General features: G+C 35.3%; 2 protein-coding genes across 3 annotated transcripts; one reads left to right on the forward strand and one right to left on the reverse strand.

The window, feature by feature from the left end:
- Positions 1–5,176: 5,176 nt before the first annotated feature.
- LOC117633790 lies at positions 5,177–10,088 on the forward strand. Of its 2 annotated transcripts, none has more exons than XM_034367573.1 (3): positions 5,177–5,404; positions 6,874–7,100; positions 7,629–10,088. In XM_034367573.1, the coding sequence occupies exon 3, from the start codon at positions 7,942–7,944 to the stop codon at positions 9,862–9,864; it is 1,923 nt and encodes a 640-aa protein (XP_034223464.1). In that variant the 5' UTR covers positions 5,177–5,404; positions 6,874–7,100; positions 7,629–7,941; the 3' UTR covers positions 9,865–10,088. The 2 variants fall into 2 exon arrangements, with proteins under 2 accessions (XP_034223464.1, XP_034223470.1); XM_034367579.1 differs by having other exon boundaries at positions 6,874–6,984.
- Positions 10,089–10,516: 428 nt separating this feature from the next.
- Positions 10,517–13,771, reverse strand: LOC117615940 (uncharacterized protein At5g08430-like). Its single transcript, XM_034345122.1, has 6 exons — positions 12,940–13,771; positions 12,536–12,648; positions 12,139–12,198; positions 11,428–11,478; positions 11,153–11,223; positions 10,517–10,856 (listed from the first exon to the last, which is right to left on the reverse strand). Exons 1-6 carry the CDS (start codon positions 13,769–13,771, stop codon positions 10,700–10,702), a joined length of 1,284 nt encoding a protein of 427 aa, XP_034201013.1. The 3' UTR covers positions 10,517–10,699.
- Positions 13,772–19,684: the final 5,913 nt, after the last annotated feature.

A 19,684-nucleotide genomic window follows, 5' to 3' on the forward strand; every position in this document is an offset into this window, starting at 1 on the left:
TAAGTGGGTCTTTTTGTACACGCCTTTCAAAACCTGAAGTAGATAAAAGAGATTATAAGCCTGACAAGGTTATCCTCGCCTCAAATGCTCATGACGAAAAGCAAGAATCATGGCATATCACTCTTGCTGCTAATAAGAATTAGTGATCCAATAAATACGGGTCGTTCATTTAAACAACGATCTTCTCATAACACGAGTTGTCACATGACCAATTAATAAACGATGTGTGTCAACCGATGGTTGGAGCAGCAATGTTAATCAGAAACAATATAATTAGCCAAGACCTTCCACCAACAAATGTAATGTGATACCCAGGAACCATGTGAATAGATGTTTGAAATTCATAGACACTTAATAAATATTTGTGTGTAAACCCTTTTTTCTCATCGCTTTCTCGTCACTAGTACTAAAAACAATGTAAAGTGACCTAAGTTTGCAAACACTTATGTGTATAATATGAGAAAAATGCAATCGACAATAGCATAAAAAATAATATATATTCATTTTGAACTTTGAACTTAGCAATGCTCATGAACTTTGAACTTCAATTAAATTTGCTCTCCGAATATTCATTTTGGTTTTATGACTCTTTATACGCCAATGTGGCAATGTCATTCCAAGACTCAATTATGTTACAATTTTTCCTTAATTTGGTTCCTTGTCTTCTTTCAGTTTGGTTTCTTGGTTGGGGTTTCATTCTTTTTGTGTTGTCACTGTGCTGAGTTGGTTCTTGCCAGTTTTTCATTTTTTGTTGTAGGTTGCAGGATCCTGGTGTTGCCAAGGCTCTATTGGTATGTAGATTGAAGGGATGTTCAGGCTTCCTTTTCTTTCTTTCTCTTTTTTTGCGTCTTCCTTTAAGTTGTCTAGGCCGCGAATCTCTTTTAAAGATTACGCCTTTATTCATGTCTCTCATGATTAAGTTTTCGATAGTATTGGATGATTCAATGTTATCTATTGTACACTGTATTCTTTTTTTATTTTTAATAAAGCATCTTTTCCAACAACAAAAAATCATTCAAGTAGTTTTTTTAATGTCTTTTAACTTGAAAAAAAAAAAAAAACACAGTTGTAGTACATTTCCTCAAAACTAATTTTCAATCTCCCACATATAAATACTTTAGAACCCCAAGACGTTGCAAATCCATACCAAATCATAAAAAATGGTGTTATTCCAAAAGAAGACTTTGTCCCCTCTTTTCATATGCAACCAACTCCCATCATGTCTTCTTTTCATTTTTTTTAAAACAAATTTTATTAGACTTCCAATTTCTAGCACACCCCTTCTGCACAATGAAGGGCTCATCTACTGTTTTCCTTCTTAATTTTTTTCTACTAGGATGCGTCATCCGCCACTTGACCACATATCTCGAATATTCGTCCACAAATTTACTTGATAATTGTTTTTAATTATCTGAAAGAAGAGAATTCGACACCGTTGCAAAATAAAATACAACATACAAAAACAAGTAATGAACATATATCAGAGTTATTGACAAATAAAAATACTTGATTCAACACAAGGAATAGGTTTGAGTAACAAGAAAATATTTATTCGTTTGAGTTTTTTTTCACTCCTTAACTGGTCTTCTATGAATTCTTGAAAAATCAAAAAGCTTTTATCTTGGATTCTTAATAGTATTATTTTAAGTACGCGTGATGAATTTGGTTGAAAGACAAATACATTATATACTAATTAGACTAGTGTAAATCATTTCACATAAAAAAAAAAATTAACGAGCTTAGTGCTTGGAATGGCCAAAAACGCTCACAGTCTGACAACCAAAAACGCTTATAACTATGTTTAGCATAACATCTCAAAAGTATTTATTGGTAAAAAAAGGGTTTTAAAAAAAAGCATATAATATGTGCTTTTCAATGTTCTTTTAATAAAACCACTTATAATAAAAATGATTATGAGTAGAAATACTTCATGTAAAAATAGTCTCGAACGAGCCTCTAGTTAATTAAACGAAACAAATTTATTAGCTTAGTTAGGGGAAAAAAAACAAAAACAAAAACAAAAGAACGCATAGGGATTTGTATATTGTTTTGTGATTGCTTAATAATGGCATAAAATAAAAAGATTCGAAAACATAGTGGGCTCCGAAGTTGGCCTTGTGGGCAAGTGTACGTAACACATGGCCCACAAAGAGAGAAGTGTCCAATGATAAGCGTGCATTTGCGTTGTCATCAATAATGCTTTGGTTTTCCCTCCAAGTATTTTTATTTTCTCTCCAAAGTCTCACATATTTTGTCGTACTTCCTCCACTGCTGTCTACAAATATGCATATCAACAAAATCGTCCCTTGATGGTGGGCTAGTAGGTCTCGTGTTGCGTTGCGTTGGTATACTTTTTTCTTGGCCAGGACAAAGACGAGAGAAACTTGGGCACCTTTCTCACGTGGGAGAAAAACTTAATTGTAATGGTAGTGCAATTGTAATAGTAGTGCTATTTTCAGTCAATAATGTTCTGTTACGTGAAAGTGATATCACGCATATTATAACGTAACTGGACGAGATAACAAAATAATTATATTCCTGTTTCATGAAAGTCTTTCTCCTCACATGGGGTGAGATTAGCGTGGAAACAAGTAAAACAAAGATACAAGCTCGAAATGCATTTGCCTCACATGTCAAATTATTATGTGAACATAAAATGATAAAATTTGAAAGAGAAAATTACTCCATGTGAGTAGTCAAATCTTACCTGAATTTGCAGGCAATAAAAGCAATGTCAAAATTCGTGTCTCATAAAACTTGGTATTAAGTGTTATTTTATGATTTTTTAAATATTGGGTCCTATTATTGTTTACTCTCTTTTAAAACTTTAAAAATTGCAAGCGTGAGTTAAGGCAGTTGACCGTGACAGTTACCTCATTTCTTTGCACCCAAGTACGAGTTCCCCTTCCGTAAATTAGATTAATTTAAAGTAATTTATGAAAATTTTAATGATCATATTAGCCTTTCTGCACGCGCTTCTACACCTGCGAGATGTTTTTAAAAAAAAAAATTTAATTTATTTTAGAATTAAGAAAAGATAACATGAATAGTTATGTTTCATAAAAGTTCGACATATTATCTGATTTTGTTTTTAATTTTAATTTTTTTGAAAATATGAAAAAATGTGAATTTACCATAGTATCCTCATTTAATTAATAATTTCAAATTTTAATGTTTGCATTAACTAATAACATTTTGTAGTATTTTGAATGTTTTATTATTCTTTGTCTTTTTCTTTATATATAGAGATAAAGTCACGTGATATTACTGAAGCATTTATGATACAACAAATATCCTATTTTTTTAAATCTTGAAAATCATAAAAGATTCGTTGTGTGACTGACTCATATTATAACACGTAGATTTTTATTACTGACGCACATGTCACACATACTCTAAAAACGCGGCACATTTGTCATGGGAACACCACGTTTAATGTTTTTATTTATTATTATTATTGTTGTTTATACGACGTAATTTGGAAATAGGAATCAAGGGAATTTAGCAATTATTGAAGTGCTGTCCAATGGGGAACCGACAGTTGGAGTATTGGTAGATTCGACCAATTACAGTTGAGGAGGAGGTGTATGCAGCGAACTGGAGAAGCTAAATTCCGATGAGATTTAGAGACAATCTGTCAAAATTCAATTACAGCGTGGACGGATGGAGACCGGACAATTGGACCCCTCTGCCTTCTGCCTTCTGTTCAACTTTGCTGGTCCACCCCACAGCTCATACAAATGAAAATAAAACAAGTGAAAATAAACAAATGTTTTTAAACTGAGGGGAAAAATGTTTTTTTTTTTTTTTTCGTAGCAATAAAAGAAGATTTTAGATGATGATGTCACATGTCTGATGTCTCTCCTCCACAAACGAAATTAATCAAGGAGGAGCCAAGAGCGCGTAGACGAAGCCGACGTGAGGCTGCGTCATTAGCCAGATCAGCAGCAGCGTGCGCAAGAATATGAACTCTTAATTATTTTGATAAGGGCACCCAACCTACCAGCTTTGCCACTCATTGCTCACGCAAAAGACAAAATAAATACTCATACCAGAAAAAGACAAAAATGAATCATTTTTATAAAAAAATTTATCAATCAAAAGACACAATTACCCTTTCAAGTATGTTAGGCAAAATTAAAATTGCACACATTTGACCAGTTAGTGTTGACTTTCCACGCTTTGTACGGTACCTACTACTTTTTTTAGGGACAAATTTGAACCTACTCTACTCCTCTCCTCTTACTCACTCTTTGAGCAAAATTTCACTCTTCTTTAACCTTCTCCTACTCACACCCCTATTCAGATTTTCCACTTGAATTTTCTCTAGAATTTGTTTGATTTTTATTTTATATTTGTCACTTCATTAGACTTTGCTGCCAAAAATTTCCGTTACACCATCTACAGGGTGACATCTATAGAGTAAAAATCAAGCAGATCTTAACATAAAAAAAATTCAAGCAGAAAATAACACAAAAAATACTAGGTCTAGTTTTATAAATCTCATTCAATATGAATCATAAGGAATGTTCAAGGAATGCCGATACTCAATAGAGGTTCCCTTAATTCTTTCACCTAAAAATTAATATATCTTATTAAGGCTAAAACGATTTTATGTTTACTTTTTAAATAGATGGTCTATTCAAATACAAAGGGTCTTAAGGTTAAATATAAAGAATAACGGGCAAAGTTGGTATGCGGTAAATGTATGTTATTAAGATAATCACCTTATTTTCTAAAAGATAATCACCTTTTGAGAAAAAGAAGGACGTGGAATTTGAGACCTCTATTAATATTAAAAAGAAAAGTATGATTCGGGAAAAGAAAAAAAGAAGAAGTATGATATTAAAGTAAAGATTCATAAATGTACTTTTGACAACCACCAAATATATAGTACACAACTCTCAGCCACATCCATCTCTTCTGTGTTGGGCTTAGAAGATAGCCACACGCCCATGTCAGCCGTAACATACCACTTGGTAGCTGGTGAGGGCAATGTTGACTTTGCAGTGGCCGTCGCTTTCAAGGAAAAGTATGCATTGTCCAAATCGGGAGGCCCCTTGTGCGCCCATGGGGTGATGACAGTTGTGACACCAAGGCTATTTCTGGTATTTCACGAGGTAAAAATTAAAAATAAAATAAAGAAGGCAGAGACTGTAGAGAGCCGCCCAAATCAAAAAAAATAATGGGAGGAGGACATTACTAAATACTTTGCCACTCTGCTTCTCTCATTTTTTTTCCTCCTTCTTCTTCCCTTTTCTGCTCTTTCTTTGTTGGGTCTTGTTCTTCTACTGTGCTGTGCTTTCTGTGTTCTGAAGAATTTTTCAGCCTTAGAGATATGTCTCCTGCAGCTGCTACTCAGATGGGCCACCTCTGTCGAAATTTCCTCTGAATTTTCATCTGGGTATTGCATCTGCTAATTTGTTTCTTCATTTTCTTGATCTTTTTTGTACCCTCTCTGCTTGTGCCTGTGTTTGTTTTTATTGTCATATTTATGGGTTTTATTTTATATTTTCATGTGGTTTGTAATTTAACCTTTATTTGTTTTTACTGGAATTGGTTTTGCAGGGTTTTTTTTTTTTTTTTTTTCCGGTTACCATCTATATTATTTATTTTTAAGTTTTGAAAATTAATGAGTTAATTGCTGTATTTGACTTACTGGGTAATCTCTGTTTATTTTATTTTATACTAAATTAGTTTTTTTATATTACCAATTTGGATGTTGTAATCCGGGTATATCTCTGATCTGGTTGGGTCCTTACTAATTTGCTTTGTTTTAACGAATCTTTATGGGACTTGTTATGGTAGTTTTGTTGTAGATCTTAAACTTTAGTGCCTGCTTCAATATGGTTTTTGCGTTTATGTAACTATGTTTTTTGTCTGTTAATGATTGATTGATGAGAGTAATAAATCTCGATGAGGCTAAAATATTTGATTTTGATGTTGCGTCGTGGACATTGAAGAAGTTTAAGATTGATGAATGGAAGGTTTCATAAGCGGAAGGACTAAAATTCTTGTTACAAGCTGAGACCATATGTCTATGCAGAACTATGATAATTTTCCAGAATTGAACATTTAATTTGTGGTAAAAACCTAAACGACGAAATTTAGTTGAAAACGTTAGGCTCAATGGAAAAATCACAGATGTTGAAGATTTTGGCGTTTTCGTCTGGCTTAGATTTGTCTTTCACAATTCAAACATCTGCAGATCTTGATTTCCTCTAATACCTTTTGACCTTTTGAGAATCAAGTTAATCCACGAAGGCACTAGCTATTTAGATTGCATTCCAAAGTCCGGTAACAAGTGAGCCATATTGATAATTACAAGTAGGTGGACCTAACTTTGTGCTACCCGCTTTGTATAAGACAGTTGTAGATTATCAGTTCTTTGTGATCGACGTGAAATATGCTAATGAAGTATTAAATGTTGATGTTGACAGAAATATCAAGGGTCTGCATATGTTAAAATATCAACATTGAGAGATTAGATAGAAATTTTGAATGGAAGTACAAAACTTGAATGCTGGAAAATATTGTATCTAACACTGACGCTGGTTAAAAGTTGTTAGAATTCATTTGAAGTTAATTTTAGTTCTTCCAAAGGAGGAATTGAAGTACAAGTAAATTGAATAAAATTATATCAAAATGAAAATATATAATGATTGAAGTTGATCAACCACTGAATATGGGGATTCTTTATCTGGAGTGACAATGTGTTGGTTATGAGAATATGCCCTAGATTTTGTATAAATAATCCTGTGGTTACCAAGGAATTGTAGAAAAACCTTTGATGTGCTATTTGTTTAGTTTAAACTTTTGTATGTTGGTTTAAGACATGATATTAAGTTGTTTTTCCCTTTTTCTTTTTTGAAGGTTGCTGTCTTTGCTTAGGCATATCAAACTGAACCAGATACAGTAGTCAGGACTTGGAAGTGCTTTGTTCTTATAAAATTCTGCCGCAACATGGCGAAAAATTTAACAACAGTTAACTCATCTGCGCTTTATAAATATTGGATTATAAATGTGAAATTTATGTTATTGAGTTGTGCAGTCTCCTGTTGCTGCTGCACCTTTGGATCATGGATTCATGGTTATGAGTTGTGAGTTTATATCGGGGATTTAGTTTCTTAATTTTTGGAAAATTAATGTTCACTTTGGCATTTTGCATTCGATATTTCCACATTTGTTGTACTTGGTTTATGGAAAACTTTATCGTTGTTCAAATTCTTTCTATATATGCATGATCCAATCTAGAGTTTCTCCAAAATTTTCAAACGTTTGGCTGGTACTAGGATCACTAGATACTACTTAGTCAGACTCTGCGCATTTGTTCTAAAAAATATAATAATAAAATAAAGACTATGTTCTGGTGTTGGATTCAGACTCTCTTGCTTGTACTAATCATTCTGTCTCATATTATCAGAAACATATCATGTTGAATTTTCTGAAAACTGCGTTTATACCTCTTGAATTTTTTGGCCATTATCAATAATAGTTTCCTTTGTTTCTTTCATTTCCTGCAATTAATTTTCCCGATATTGTTTTCAATCTTTTCAGCAGGTATCCTTTCTATCAATTTCGTTTGTACATTCTATAAATTGTGTTTTCTGTTTTCCTCTTATTGTCAGGGTTAATGAAGCTAAATGATATTTCAGCAGGGAGCACAACAAGCTCCAAAGATCTCTGCACATTGATATTAACTATTCTTATAAGGGGGTTCTATCCGCGAAACGTAATCAGATACTTTAGGAAGTGAGTGATTTTGTTGAAAGATATTGGGGTGTGATGGACAGGTCAGACACATCAGGCTTTGTTAGCGGTGGAGGTTGCGTATTAGGATTTCGTCTACTTGTTCATTCAGTTCTGATATGTCCGCTTACTAATTGTATGTGATAAAGAGTAGTCTGTTATTCGGATAGCTTAAAACCCAGTTCTCAGAAAATGGATTTGAACAAGAAGAGTGTACTATTTTCCCATGATGGGGAATTCACGAAAAATGACCACTTTGGCTTTGGCGATACAGCTCTATGCTTGAATAGCCCTGGCTCAGGTGGAAGCAACACAACCAGGTATAGGTGTACTCGAAGCACTTTCAACATTAACTCTTCCAGTGCACCCGAGGACAGCTGCAAATTGGTACTTGGATTGGGCCCAACACCAAGTGCCTACTGCGATGATTATTATAATTTCGGATCTACAAAGAACAGAGGATTACCCACTGCATTATCTCAGAGATTTGCATCTGAGGGTGATTCAATCCTCCAACTTGGTCTTTCTGGAGGGCATCTTGAAGCTTCAGCTATGCTTGATTATTCAATTTCAGGAGAGACTGATATTAATGCATCCTATATCCAGAACCAAGTATCTTCTGAAGTCTCAATTCCAATTGTTGATGAGGGTTCTACTTCAGCCAAGAAATCAGGTGGTTATATGCCATCACTTCTTTTTGCTCCAAGAAGAGAAAGTGCCAAGGTTTCTCTGCTGACTCAAGAACTTTTAGAGCTCAGGTCCAAACCCCAGCTGAGAAATGAACCTTCTGCTACAGCAGATTACTCAACAGGAACAATCTCTGAGCAGGCAACCACAGGGACAACTTCAGACCACCGAACTAGCAATCCTAAGAAATGCAAATTTTTTGGCTGTAGAAAGGGAGCACGAGGGGCATCAGGTCTTTGTATTGGCCATGGGGGCGGACAGAGGTGTCAGAAACCTGGGTGCAACAAGGGTGCTGAGAGCCGAACAGCATACTGCAAGGCACATGGTGGAGGAAAGAGGTGCCAACACTTGGGGTGCACTAAAAGTGCTGAGGGGAAAACAGATTACTGCATAGCTCATGGTGGTGGCAAACGATGTGGTTATCCAGGTGGATGTACCAAGGCTGCTAGAGGAAGGTCAGGGCTTTGCATTAGACATGGTGGAGGGAAAAGATGTAAGGTTGATGGCTGCACTCGTAGTGCCGAAGGACAGGCTGGTTTATGCATCTCGCATGGCGGTGGTCGCCGTTGCCAGTACCAGGGATGTGCAAAGGGGGCGCAAGGGAGCACTATGTATTGCAAGGCACATGGTGGTGGAAAGCGTTGCATATTTCAAGGGTGCACCAAGGGTGCTGAAGGAAGTACACCACTATGCAAGGGACATGGTGGGGGGAAGCGCTGCCTTTTCGATGGTGGTGGGATTTGCCCTAAGAGTGTACATGGAGGCACTAATTTCTGTGTTGCTCATGGTGGTGGAAAGAGGTGTTCTGTGCCAGGCTGCACAAAAAGCGCCCGTGGCCGTACTGACTCTTGTGTTAGGCATGGTGGAGGTAAGAGGTGTAAGTTTGACAACTGTGGAAAAAGTGCCCAAGGAAGCACAGACTTCTGCAAGGCCCATGGTGGGGGAAAGCGGTGTACATGGGAAGAGGGTAAATGTGAAAAATTCGCCAGGGGAAAGAGTGGTTTATGTGCTGCTCATAGCAGCATGGTGCAGGACCGGGAGACAAATAAGGGAGGTCTCATTGGACCAGGACTTTTCCATGGGCTTGTATCTGCGTCTTCAACAGCAGGAAGCAGCTTTGATAACAATCATTCTTCTTCAGGGATCAGTGTCATATCTGACAGCGTTGAATCACTGGAAAAGCCAGGAAAAAGACATCTCATACCCTCGCAGGTATTGGTTCCACTATCGATGAAGTCCTCCTCATCCTATTCAAATTTCTTCGGTTCTGAGAAGCCTGATGAACAGAGAAACGAGTATGGCATTGGTGTCGATAGTAGTGACGGAATAAAGAGCTTGGACTTTAAAATTCCAGAAGGGAGGGTCCATGGAGGACCCCTCATGTCACTATTTGGTGGTGACCTGAAAAATGCTATTGATGGCATCTGAGTTATAAGTTGGTGCCTTAAATTTGTAGATTATTATTGTATAATTGGGATATTTTTGGTGATGGGAGTTGTGTATAATTTTCTGCTCAACGACACTCGTATATAGTTTGTGCACTTTACTGTAATGCCAGTCATGGGGATTTTTGACTCTCTGATTTGTGGATTATGCTGTTTAATGGCCATAAATGGTGGAAACATTTACATCAGTTTGCATGCTGTTTCAAATCTGTCTTTTTTGGTTCTGAGTTGTATCAATTCTTTTTTTTTTTTTTGTTCTGAGTTGTTTCAAATCTGTAGGGGTTTAAAACACAGCTCTTTTTCTTCCAGTAGATAAAGGAGGGGATACTCGGACACACATTGACACAATCACCAGTTGCAGAAAGTAATTTTTAGCATGTTTCTGATTCAATTATTCATATTTTCTGTAGTTTACAACTTTAGTATTGCAGTTGAACTTTACAGAATTTGTTATTTAATTATAACTCGTTCCAGTGATGAAATGGAAATCGATTTCCCCCAACAGGAAAACTGTTCCCTCTTTTTCCCATTGGCTTGAAAATCCAACCGTAGTGGTAGTGTGTGCGTAACTCAGCGATGAAATGATAGCTCACATAATTAAGGTAGCTATTGAAAGGTGACTGAAACACGAGAAACGGTGCTACACGAGCTAACAATAGAGGCAAAATATGGTAACCATCAGTACAGATGGCCATTTTGTTGGCCACTGCGAAGTCAAACTACATACAGACTAGAAGGGCTTTGTCCTTTGTTCATACAACACTAGATTTTATAAGGAAACAAAATACACCATATGTCAAATGAATCTTAGATTTCTGCTATTCCAGATTTCCTTGCTTATCAACTTCTATGGAGTCCACGGAACCAGATTCATCCTCTAAAACCTCTGCAATGACCTTTGGCACCTGTTTTAACAGTCGAGCCTGTTCAGACGGTTGCTTTAGCAGCTCTCTTTGGTCCAAATATTCGCATAACGTTGAACACAAAGCAGGTTAAGGTCCACTATCATTTTTTGGGACAAAAATAGCAAAACACAAATTAAGGTAAACATATGCTCAAGCATTTGTGCATGTGTTGTGTATGCGTGCATAGAGACGCCCACACACATGTTTGTGTATGTGGGTAATTTTCCTCAAGATAAAAGATTGCGAGCGGAAGGACTTCCATCTAGTTGAATAGCCTTCAATAAAAAAAAACTCAGATTAAAGCACTTAAAGTTAAGCGAATTTTATTTTTACCACTGAAGAGACATAGAAACTATGAAAGGATATTCTCTTCTCCATCCTTTCTCATTTGCCCGATCAATGTACTTCTGTAACCTGACCAACTCTCGCTCAATCCGCTGACAACAATATTTCCACAAGATGCAGAAAGGATCAGAAAAATGAAGAGCAAGCAACATTCCTCTTTGTAATTGTACTAGTATATTCAGAGAAATTCTATGTGATAAACGCCTGGAAATTTTTCAGAGGGTGAGAGGAATGGCCACATGGGGGAAATTGGCAACAGATTTTAGAAGTTAATACCATAAATTATAAATACCTACATGCTTAGTTATGTCCTCATGGAGATCTCTTGCCTTCTGTTGAAGCTCAACCTGTCCAACAACACACCTTGGTTAAGGTTTGGAAAAATTATATATTATATATACACATACAATTATTTGCTATAGAGGATGTCCCATAATTCGTAAAGACGTGACACGTTGAGAAAACCTCATTTCAACTAAATTTTCTTCAACTCTGATCCCATTTATTGACATGGTGGATTGTTTTAGGGTGTAGAATCACCATTTAGAGCTTAGACTTGAGGTTTCTAGCCGGATTGGTAAATCACTTCGGTTTTAGGTTTTAAGTATCAAATTCTGGGCTCTAAAGGACCATTCTATACCCCAAAAGATCAACCATGTCAATAAATGGATAAAGAAAATTGAGTAGAAGTGAGGTTTTCTCAACCCGTGTTGTATTTAATAAATATGGGACTCCCTGTTTACATGTATACGCATGAATGTCTGTATGCATTGTTAATCTAGAGAGGCTGATTCAACACAAAGTATAAAGCTGACCCATCGTTCAACACAAGAGTTCGAGTTTCTAAAATTTAGCCATATCAATACAGATCTTCATGGTGAGCCACACAAATCTTTTTCCAGAAACCAGATGAAAGAGAATTAAATAGAAAAAGAATAAAGGTTATTCACTATTATTATTCGTAAGAAAGATCAATATGATCTCTAAGAGGGGTATCATATACTTACAACTGTAGGTTTCCTCAGCATGCCATTTGTCACATTTTGTCGCAAATCCTCACATTCATCCTGCAAGAAGCACAGTGGAATTCCATAATACTCTTATAGAGGGAAAGTTCTAATTAAAATTCTTATTATAAAAGAAACAAACCGATTTGTATATTTCCAGAAATGCAAATGACAAGTTATTTATAGCTTAATAATGTCAGAATAGCACATCATATTTTATAGGTTGTGAGTTCAACTCATAGGAATGGGATTGGGGAGCACATCATATTTTATCTGTATCCTTCTATTGACACTATCGCGTACCCTATATTAATAATGTCAGCTTTAAAATTCAAATACCTCTTAAGATTTTCTCCACGTCATAAATATGGAAAGATTTCATAAGCAGGTCAGTTACCTCAGTGAAGTCAACATCTGACAGCATAAAAATGGGAATATCTCTTGGAATATTGGAAACTTGCAGGAGAATTTCACCGTTCATTTCATTAATACTTGAGATTTTCCTTATGCCTGCAAGGATATAAAAGCCAAAAACTTATATAATTGAAAGGAATCTCAGGAAACCTTAAAAACCTGTGGAGGAAACAAGAGCTTTTCTGTCTAGATAGCATCACGACTACTTTCAAATATCTATCTTTTATGTTATATTCCCAGTATAGGGTCATGTCCATTCATAGATACGTCAAGAAGTCATATTAATCAAGACTTCAAACAAATCAGACTAGAGGGCTAACAGTTTTCCAATCTGAGATTATTAACACAATGCATGCTATCACATAATATTGACTACAAACAATTTACCTTCAACTTGTAGAAGTTGGTGAGAATTTCTCTGAAGATAGTCTCTGGGGTCATTTTTCACTCTCACAAAACTTCCTTGAATCTTGCTTTCAGAATTTTCAGGCTGCTTCAGTAACTCCTCCAGTAAGCTCCTTCTTAAGTAGACATGCTTGATATTATCAGTCACTAAAGATGCAAAACAACTTTGTCGGACACTAGGACTCACTTCATTTTCAAGTGATGTTATATCTGAGCTTACTGTTCCCTTCTTCCCTACTATCGTTGTATCTTTCTTCTTGTCTTCCAATTTATTTTCATCTTCATCCACACTTGTATTCTCATCCAATAATACCAAGTTCTCACTAATATGTGCCCCTAAAAGACCATATATTTTTATCCTATCTAGTGACTTCTTTCTGAAAATAGAATACAGCTTATCATCACATAGAACCTTTCTCTTCTTTTCAGGGTGAAACAGGTTTCTATCTCTGATGTAAGCAAAGATGATAGAGTCCAAATCATACTGTGATAACTGTTTAGTTGTATCTTTACCAATGGATCTGAGGAAATCAATGAGAGGTTTCGATCCCCATCCGAGATATTCTTGTTCCTTTGGCGCCTTCCTTTTTCCCATCGACCTCTGAAGTTCTGTACTATCAGCGTCACTATTAGGTGTTGTCAGGTCAATATCTTCTTCACTCTCACCAATTTTTATTGAATCAACATCTGCAGAATAGACATCATCCAAACTCAAACCTTCCTTTCCTTTTATGATTTCCCAATATTCTTTGAATAGGCATTCAAAAGTATCCCGATCCTTAAAGTCTATTTTTTCCTGAAATTCAACAACCATACAACTGTAAGAGAAACATAAATAATTAACTAGATGCTACCTCAACAATGATGAACAAATCCAATGAAGAGACTGAAACTGAAAGTAAAGAGATGAATTTTATGTTTTCTGTTGCTTTGAGCTAAAGGGCTTTGAGCTATAGGCTTGTCATCAGTTTTATTCAGAACATATATCGAGTGCAAACGAACCATATGGATTAACTATTTACATTAAAGACAGAACAACCATATAGATTTTAATATCGTAAGAAAATTTCTCATGAAGTGAAATAAAAGTTTCAGGTCGAATGAAAATTAATACCCTTGGTTAAAAAGAGGTGACGCCATATTGGTTGCCGACAAGCCAAAACCCCCGCTCTCACTCTCCTGCTCCCCAAACACTTCAAATGAGAGCAAACGTATAGCCCTTTCAAATTGAAGAAGAAAATGATACAGGTTCTTGGTGTGCCGTTTCATGTGAATGTTCAGGCGTGCACATCACATGTATTATCTGACTTCATTCCACATGTAGTACATGCCGTATTACTCTCATTCTGATTAGAGTAACGATTTTCCGGAAGGCATAAATGATTTTTAATAGCTACACACCAAAAGGCGATTAGATTTACACTGGTTTCTCTTTCCTTTTTTTCTTATTTTATTAATTACCATTCATAGATTGTGCATCCTTATAAACTTCAGATAATAACAGCTAAGATATAATCAACTCCTACTCTGTTTATTCCCCTTTTTAGTTTGGCATTAATCAGTTGACAAAAATCATACATATTTTGTCTACGTCCAAATATAACATAACCAAGCTGTAACATTCTAGGCCTACATACACACTAAAAATTCCTAGAAAGAAAGTAATTAAAAGCAAAAAGGAAAAATAATGATCAAGAAAGCATCCATCTCAATAGTAAAACCAGTAAAAGAGATTTCTCAAAACTAGTTTAACACAGTAAGATTGCTTAACATACCCCATCTAAACCGTATTCTGAGTTTTTTTCTGCAAGTAACACAAGCTTCAAACAGTACTTGCAAAAGCCTTTCTTCCCTCTAACCACTGTAAACTCGGAACCGCTTATGCAATGTTGACATACTGAATTCGGACAACAATAGCAGCAAAACCTGGGGGTATCAAGGCACAGTGAACAAGAATGCTTCCCTGAAACATAAAATTGCATCATCTTTTAAACTGCTAGACATAATAAATCCATTGTAGTGCAAATATGAAGATAAAATCTATTTAGTAGCAAAACTTAATCATGTGAATGAAAATCTGCAAACATAATAAACGGAATTTATTTAACACCTCTAATTATATACCTTTCCAAGTGTTAGGAACTCTGGCCAAGAGTTTTTTTTAGTGCTTATTGACCTTAAGTTGGTACGGAGTCCAAAGCCAATTCAGATTATTGAGAAATATTTGGACTTCGAAGTGATTAGTGGATATATGACTGGCAATCATGATGAGATATCCATTTGAAAAGATCCCCAATCACATATAACTTACAGATAGAAGGACAACAAGAGGTAAAAGAATAAATACAATTCTGGGGAAGGTATGCATGATTCAGGAAATTGTGAAGCATATAAAGTTCATATATACCATGCATGCACATTCTCAATTCTGTAATATGCTATGTACAATGATTTCAATAAAAGCACAAATGAATCGTCAATGATAAAAGTGAAGTTTCTTACTACAAGTCCAGCGCTTTCCAGAATCAATGAAGGATTTCTTTTTGCCAACACATCCAGGATGATAAACTTTTACACAGTCCCTAAAATGAGTAATTGTGTTAAAATATACAAGCATAAAAATTTCCTAAGTCTAGGCACAGGAATAATTTGAGGCACATGTGTAAATGCTAGAAGAGACGAGAAAGTACAGGTTGAGGATCAACAGAAGATGCAATGCTCTCTTCCGGTATCCAAAATTACAGCCACACACAGAGAATAATGCTCTCTTATTTCTCGATTATCAGACATGATGTCAAATAATGAATGAGGATGATTAGGTCTGAATATGTGGTTTTCTAATTCACAATCTGACAACATTAACATGTTCTAGCAAGAGAGTATCTTTATCTCTATGTAATGTTCATTTGCCAAATATCTAGCATGTTATGTTGCCAGACTGTCAATCAAACCCCGTATGCAGACTCGATATCACCTATATGGCAAGAAAACATTTCCACATATCCTTATTTTCCTCACACTATTTTGCATGTCTCTAGCCATAATATTTTGAGCTTTGGAAACAGAACAATTCCAAAGAAAGCATAGTACACTTTACATCCATATGACATAATCTAAATCCTTGGCTTGAAAGTTAGTTCACATTTTATATATTTAATATTAAAAATGGTACATTTAGGTTTGTCTAAAACCCCAATTCTTGTTGGGCCACCCCCTAGGGCCCCTACAATGTACCATAATGCACTCCTTTGCATATAATTACTTTGCCTCTAGGCTAGCTGTATAATCTTTCTAGCTTTGATAATGAGCCACCTCTATGAAACATAAACTCAAATAATTTTTTGCTCCTTTTCCTGGTTAAATATGCACTAGTGCATTTTGCATCAGACCTGCATTGGAGGGACCCCAATTTGAGGAGTTTGGGTCAAAGTGTCGGGCCGGCCCCATGCGGGCCTGGGCCGCTCATGATTCACGGGCCACCGCAAAACATAGAACCACAACCCTACTTTTGTTAATTTTGATGGGTTCATAATACTAAAAATGAATGAAAAAAACATGTCAAATTTTTCTAGTTTCCTTGAGGCCTGCCTAGTTGGGCCATGCCAGTCAGCCGGTGGACCAGGCAGAGCAAAGGAAGCCCACGGTTAAGCCTTTCAAATGGATGGGCCGCCTGGGCCCGGCGATAGCCGAAGCTTGGCGGGTCATTAAAAGAGGCTTCTTAGGCCGGCCGGTGGCTTTAGAACCTCTCTCAATCTTGAAAGCGAATGCATAGATTGCAACATGCAAACAAGCAAGACATACATTTTTGCAGATGATTCAGTAAAACTGTAAACAGAGTAAAAAAAAAGAAAGAAAGTAAAAACTCACTTGTAGTCACATAACATGAGGTCTCCACCATCTTTGCAGATGAAGCACCAATCCTCTGCCTCTCTCTCCTCGTTTGACACCATCTTCTCTTCCTTCCTCTGCCTCTTCCATGTCTTCATCTTTCTCCTCCTTCTTCTTCTATCTCAACTGAGAAACAAAACCGCCCAGAAAATAAAGAACCAAAAAAACCCAAGTTACTGCTTTAAATGTATATATATATATACACACACACATCATTAAAACCTACCAAAAAAAACAGTCCCAATATTTATTTTGCTTTCAATCTTGTGTTTGAAACCGAAGAATTAAAGCATGCAAAAACCAAAAAAAGAGAGTGAGTTTACCAAAACCAACTGCACCATGCAATCAATGTTCTTCAAGACAAGACAGAATTATGTTAACTTTGATGATCAAAACCCAAAATCAAACAGGAAAATATTTTCTCTTTTTGTTTTTTGTTTTTTTTTTTTCTAACTTTTACTTCTACTGCTAAAGCTGCTGTTGAGTTAGAATTTGTAGGCTAGTTGAACTCTACAACAACACAACCAGCAGTTTAAATTACCCTTTTGTCCCTGAAAATTGCACTCTTGCTCTTCACGAAACTGCCCAGAATCCCGATAATGCCCCTCCATCTGTTCTAAACGAGAAAATTGAGGCAGACTGATTTGACATTCTTCACCCTTCCCAATAATAAGCCTCTCTCAAAATCTAATTCCGATTGTCTTTCCTTTTTTATATTACTTTTCGAGGGAGGATTATATTATATTATTTATTTCCTGTCTTTCCTTTTATTTGGAGCTAAAAAATAAAAATAGAGTTACAGTCCATTAGTGTAGAGACACTAGTCTAATCCGACGGCATAACCCGTTACTCATCCTTTTATAAAATTTAAAAATAAAAAAAACACTTGCCTCAATCACAATTTACAACGAATAATAAAAAGAAAAGATCAAGGATATAAGGCACTGATAATAAATAAAAAGGAGAACCTGTTTAAGCACTCAATAAATTCTCACGCATGATATTGGGAATTACATCTGACCAGTTATATATTTGTACCCTTTTCCAATTTTAGTAATACGAGGACGGTATTTCTATTATTTATTTGATGAAGTATGTAATTGGTAGTTATTGTCAATCATAATGATGAAATATGTAATCGATAGTTGTCGTTAATCATAACGTTACGGACGTCACCTTGTTTATCAACTTACTAACACAAGCATGTATGACACATTAATATCATATGTCATGTCATTTGTCTATCTCATAATATATGTTTAGAAAGTTATTTGAAAAAAAAAAGAAAAGGAAATTAACCAAACAACAACAGACAGCAATAAATAAAAAACATCAATCATCATTCAACAAAAGCTGAAAGAAGCTTTTGAGCTACAGCTCATGCCACCATAACTTCTTAATTCATCTCACCACACCCAGCAAAATACAAAAATAATTCATGGGGATAAATTAGATAATTAAACCTCAGTTCCCACCCAAAAAAAAAAAAAAAACCCCTAGCAGCTCAAGAGCCTCTCTCTCTCTCCATTGAAGACTTAAATATCTGGTCGTATCAATTTTCATCACCGTAAATATTTGAAGAATACCCAGCAAAATACAAAAATACTACGATTTGAAGAGACAAAAAAATATATGTGGAACTATACAAATATACTGGTCATTACATGTAAATCTTAGTATCAAACAAGTCATGTACATCGAATTCTGACACGACATCAGAGTAATTGAATTAAGGTTGCAAGTCTATTTTTTGTTGGAAGTTTGGTTATCACATTTCATGTTCTTAATCAGAGCTTACTCTCTAGCACAACGGTGAGAGAAACAACCATTATTGATTTTTTTTCTTTCTTTCTAAATTTTGAAACTTTTAGACGTGACTCTAGCCTTCTATCGTAATTTTTTTTTTCTTTCACCCTTTAATTTCATTGAAATCCATGTTAATAAAAATAAAGGAAAAGGGACGTACATCTAAACCTTGTTTGCTTTGTTGAACCTTTTGAATATTGAAAAAAAATATTAAGGGATTTATTCTATTGAGATTTTAAAAGACTATTTTGTGATAAATAAATCCTGTAATTTATTAGACATCAAAAGCAAAGGAAAGAGTTCAAAAATCAAATTTTTATGGTGCTAGGTCCAACTTTATTTTTTTTTAGCTAATACAAACATGCCTAGTTAATTTTTTTGGATTTGGGTAAGGATACATGAGCTTCATAATTGGTGAGGCAGTCAATGACCTAAAATGATATTTTGTCTCTACATGTGTGTGAGCTTGAAGTGCAACTTCTAGATGAACTTAGAAGGATAATCTCAATTTTAATTAAACTTTATATAGAATATGATGTATTTAGTATATTGTGTTAAATGGTCCTGTATTGTACAAACTTTAGGTTACCATTCATGAGCATAAGACACTCATGAAACAAGTATCACATTTCCAAAAATATGCTTTAAAAAAAAAAAATACAAGCAATAGTCTAAACTACAAGGGGAAGTGGATTTCTCATAAACATACTATCAAGGTGCCATATAGGGTTTCGAATCTAATACCATAGATCTACAAGTGAAGGCCCATTTCAACTACCCGTTAACAATTCACGATGATTTTTTTAACCAATGTACACCATCTTTCAACGTCTATTTGTCATTCGAATGACTGCTTTCGATTTCTTTTATTTTAATGTCAAATATGTTTCTACAGTTTGATTTTCATTTCAATTAAGTTCCTATCTTTACATCACACGTTTGAATTGTGTGATATTTTCATCCAATAATAAATTATGAAATTTTATCATTGATTGTAATTGAATCTAACTACAATAACCTCAATAGGGGGAAA

The sequence above is a fragment of the Prunus dulcis genome, chromosome 1 (assembly GCF_902201215.1).
Source record: "Prunus dulcis chromosome 1, ALMONDv2, whole genome shotgun sequence".
Lineage (NCBI taxonomy): Eukaryota > Viridiplantae > Streptophyta > Magnoliopsida > Rosales > Rosaceae > Prunus > Prunus dulcis.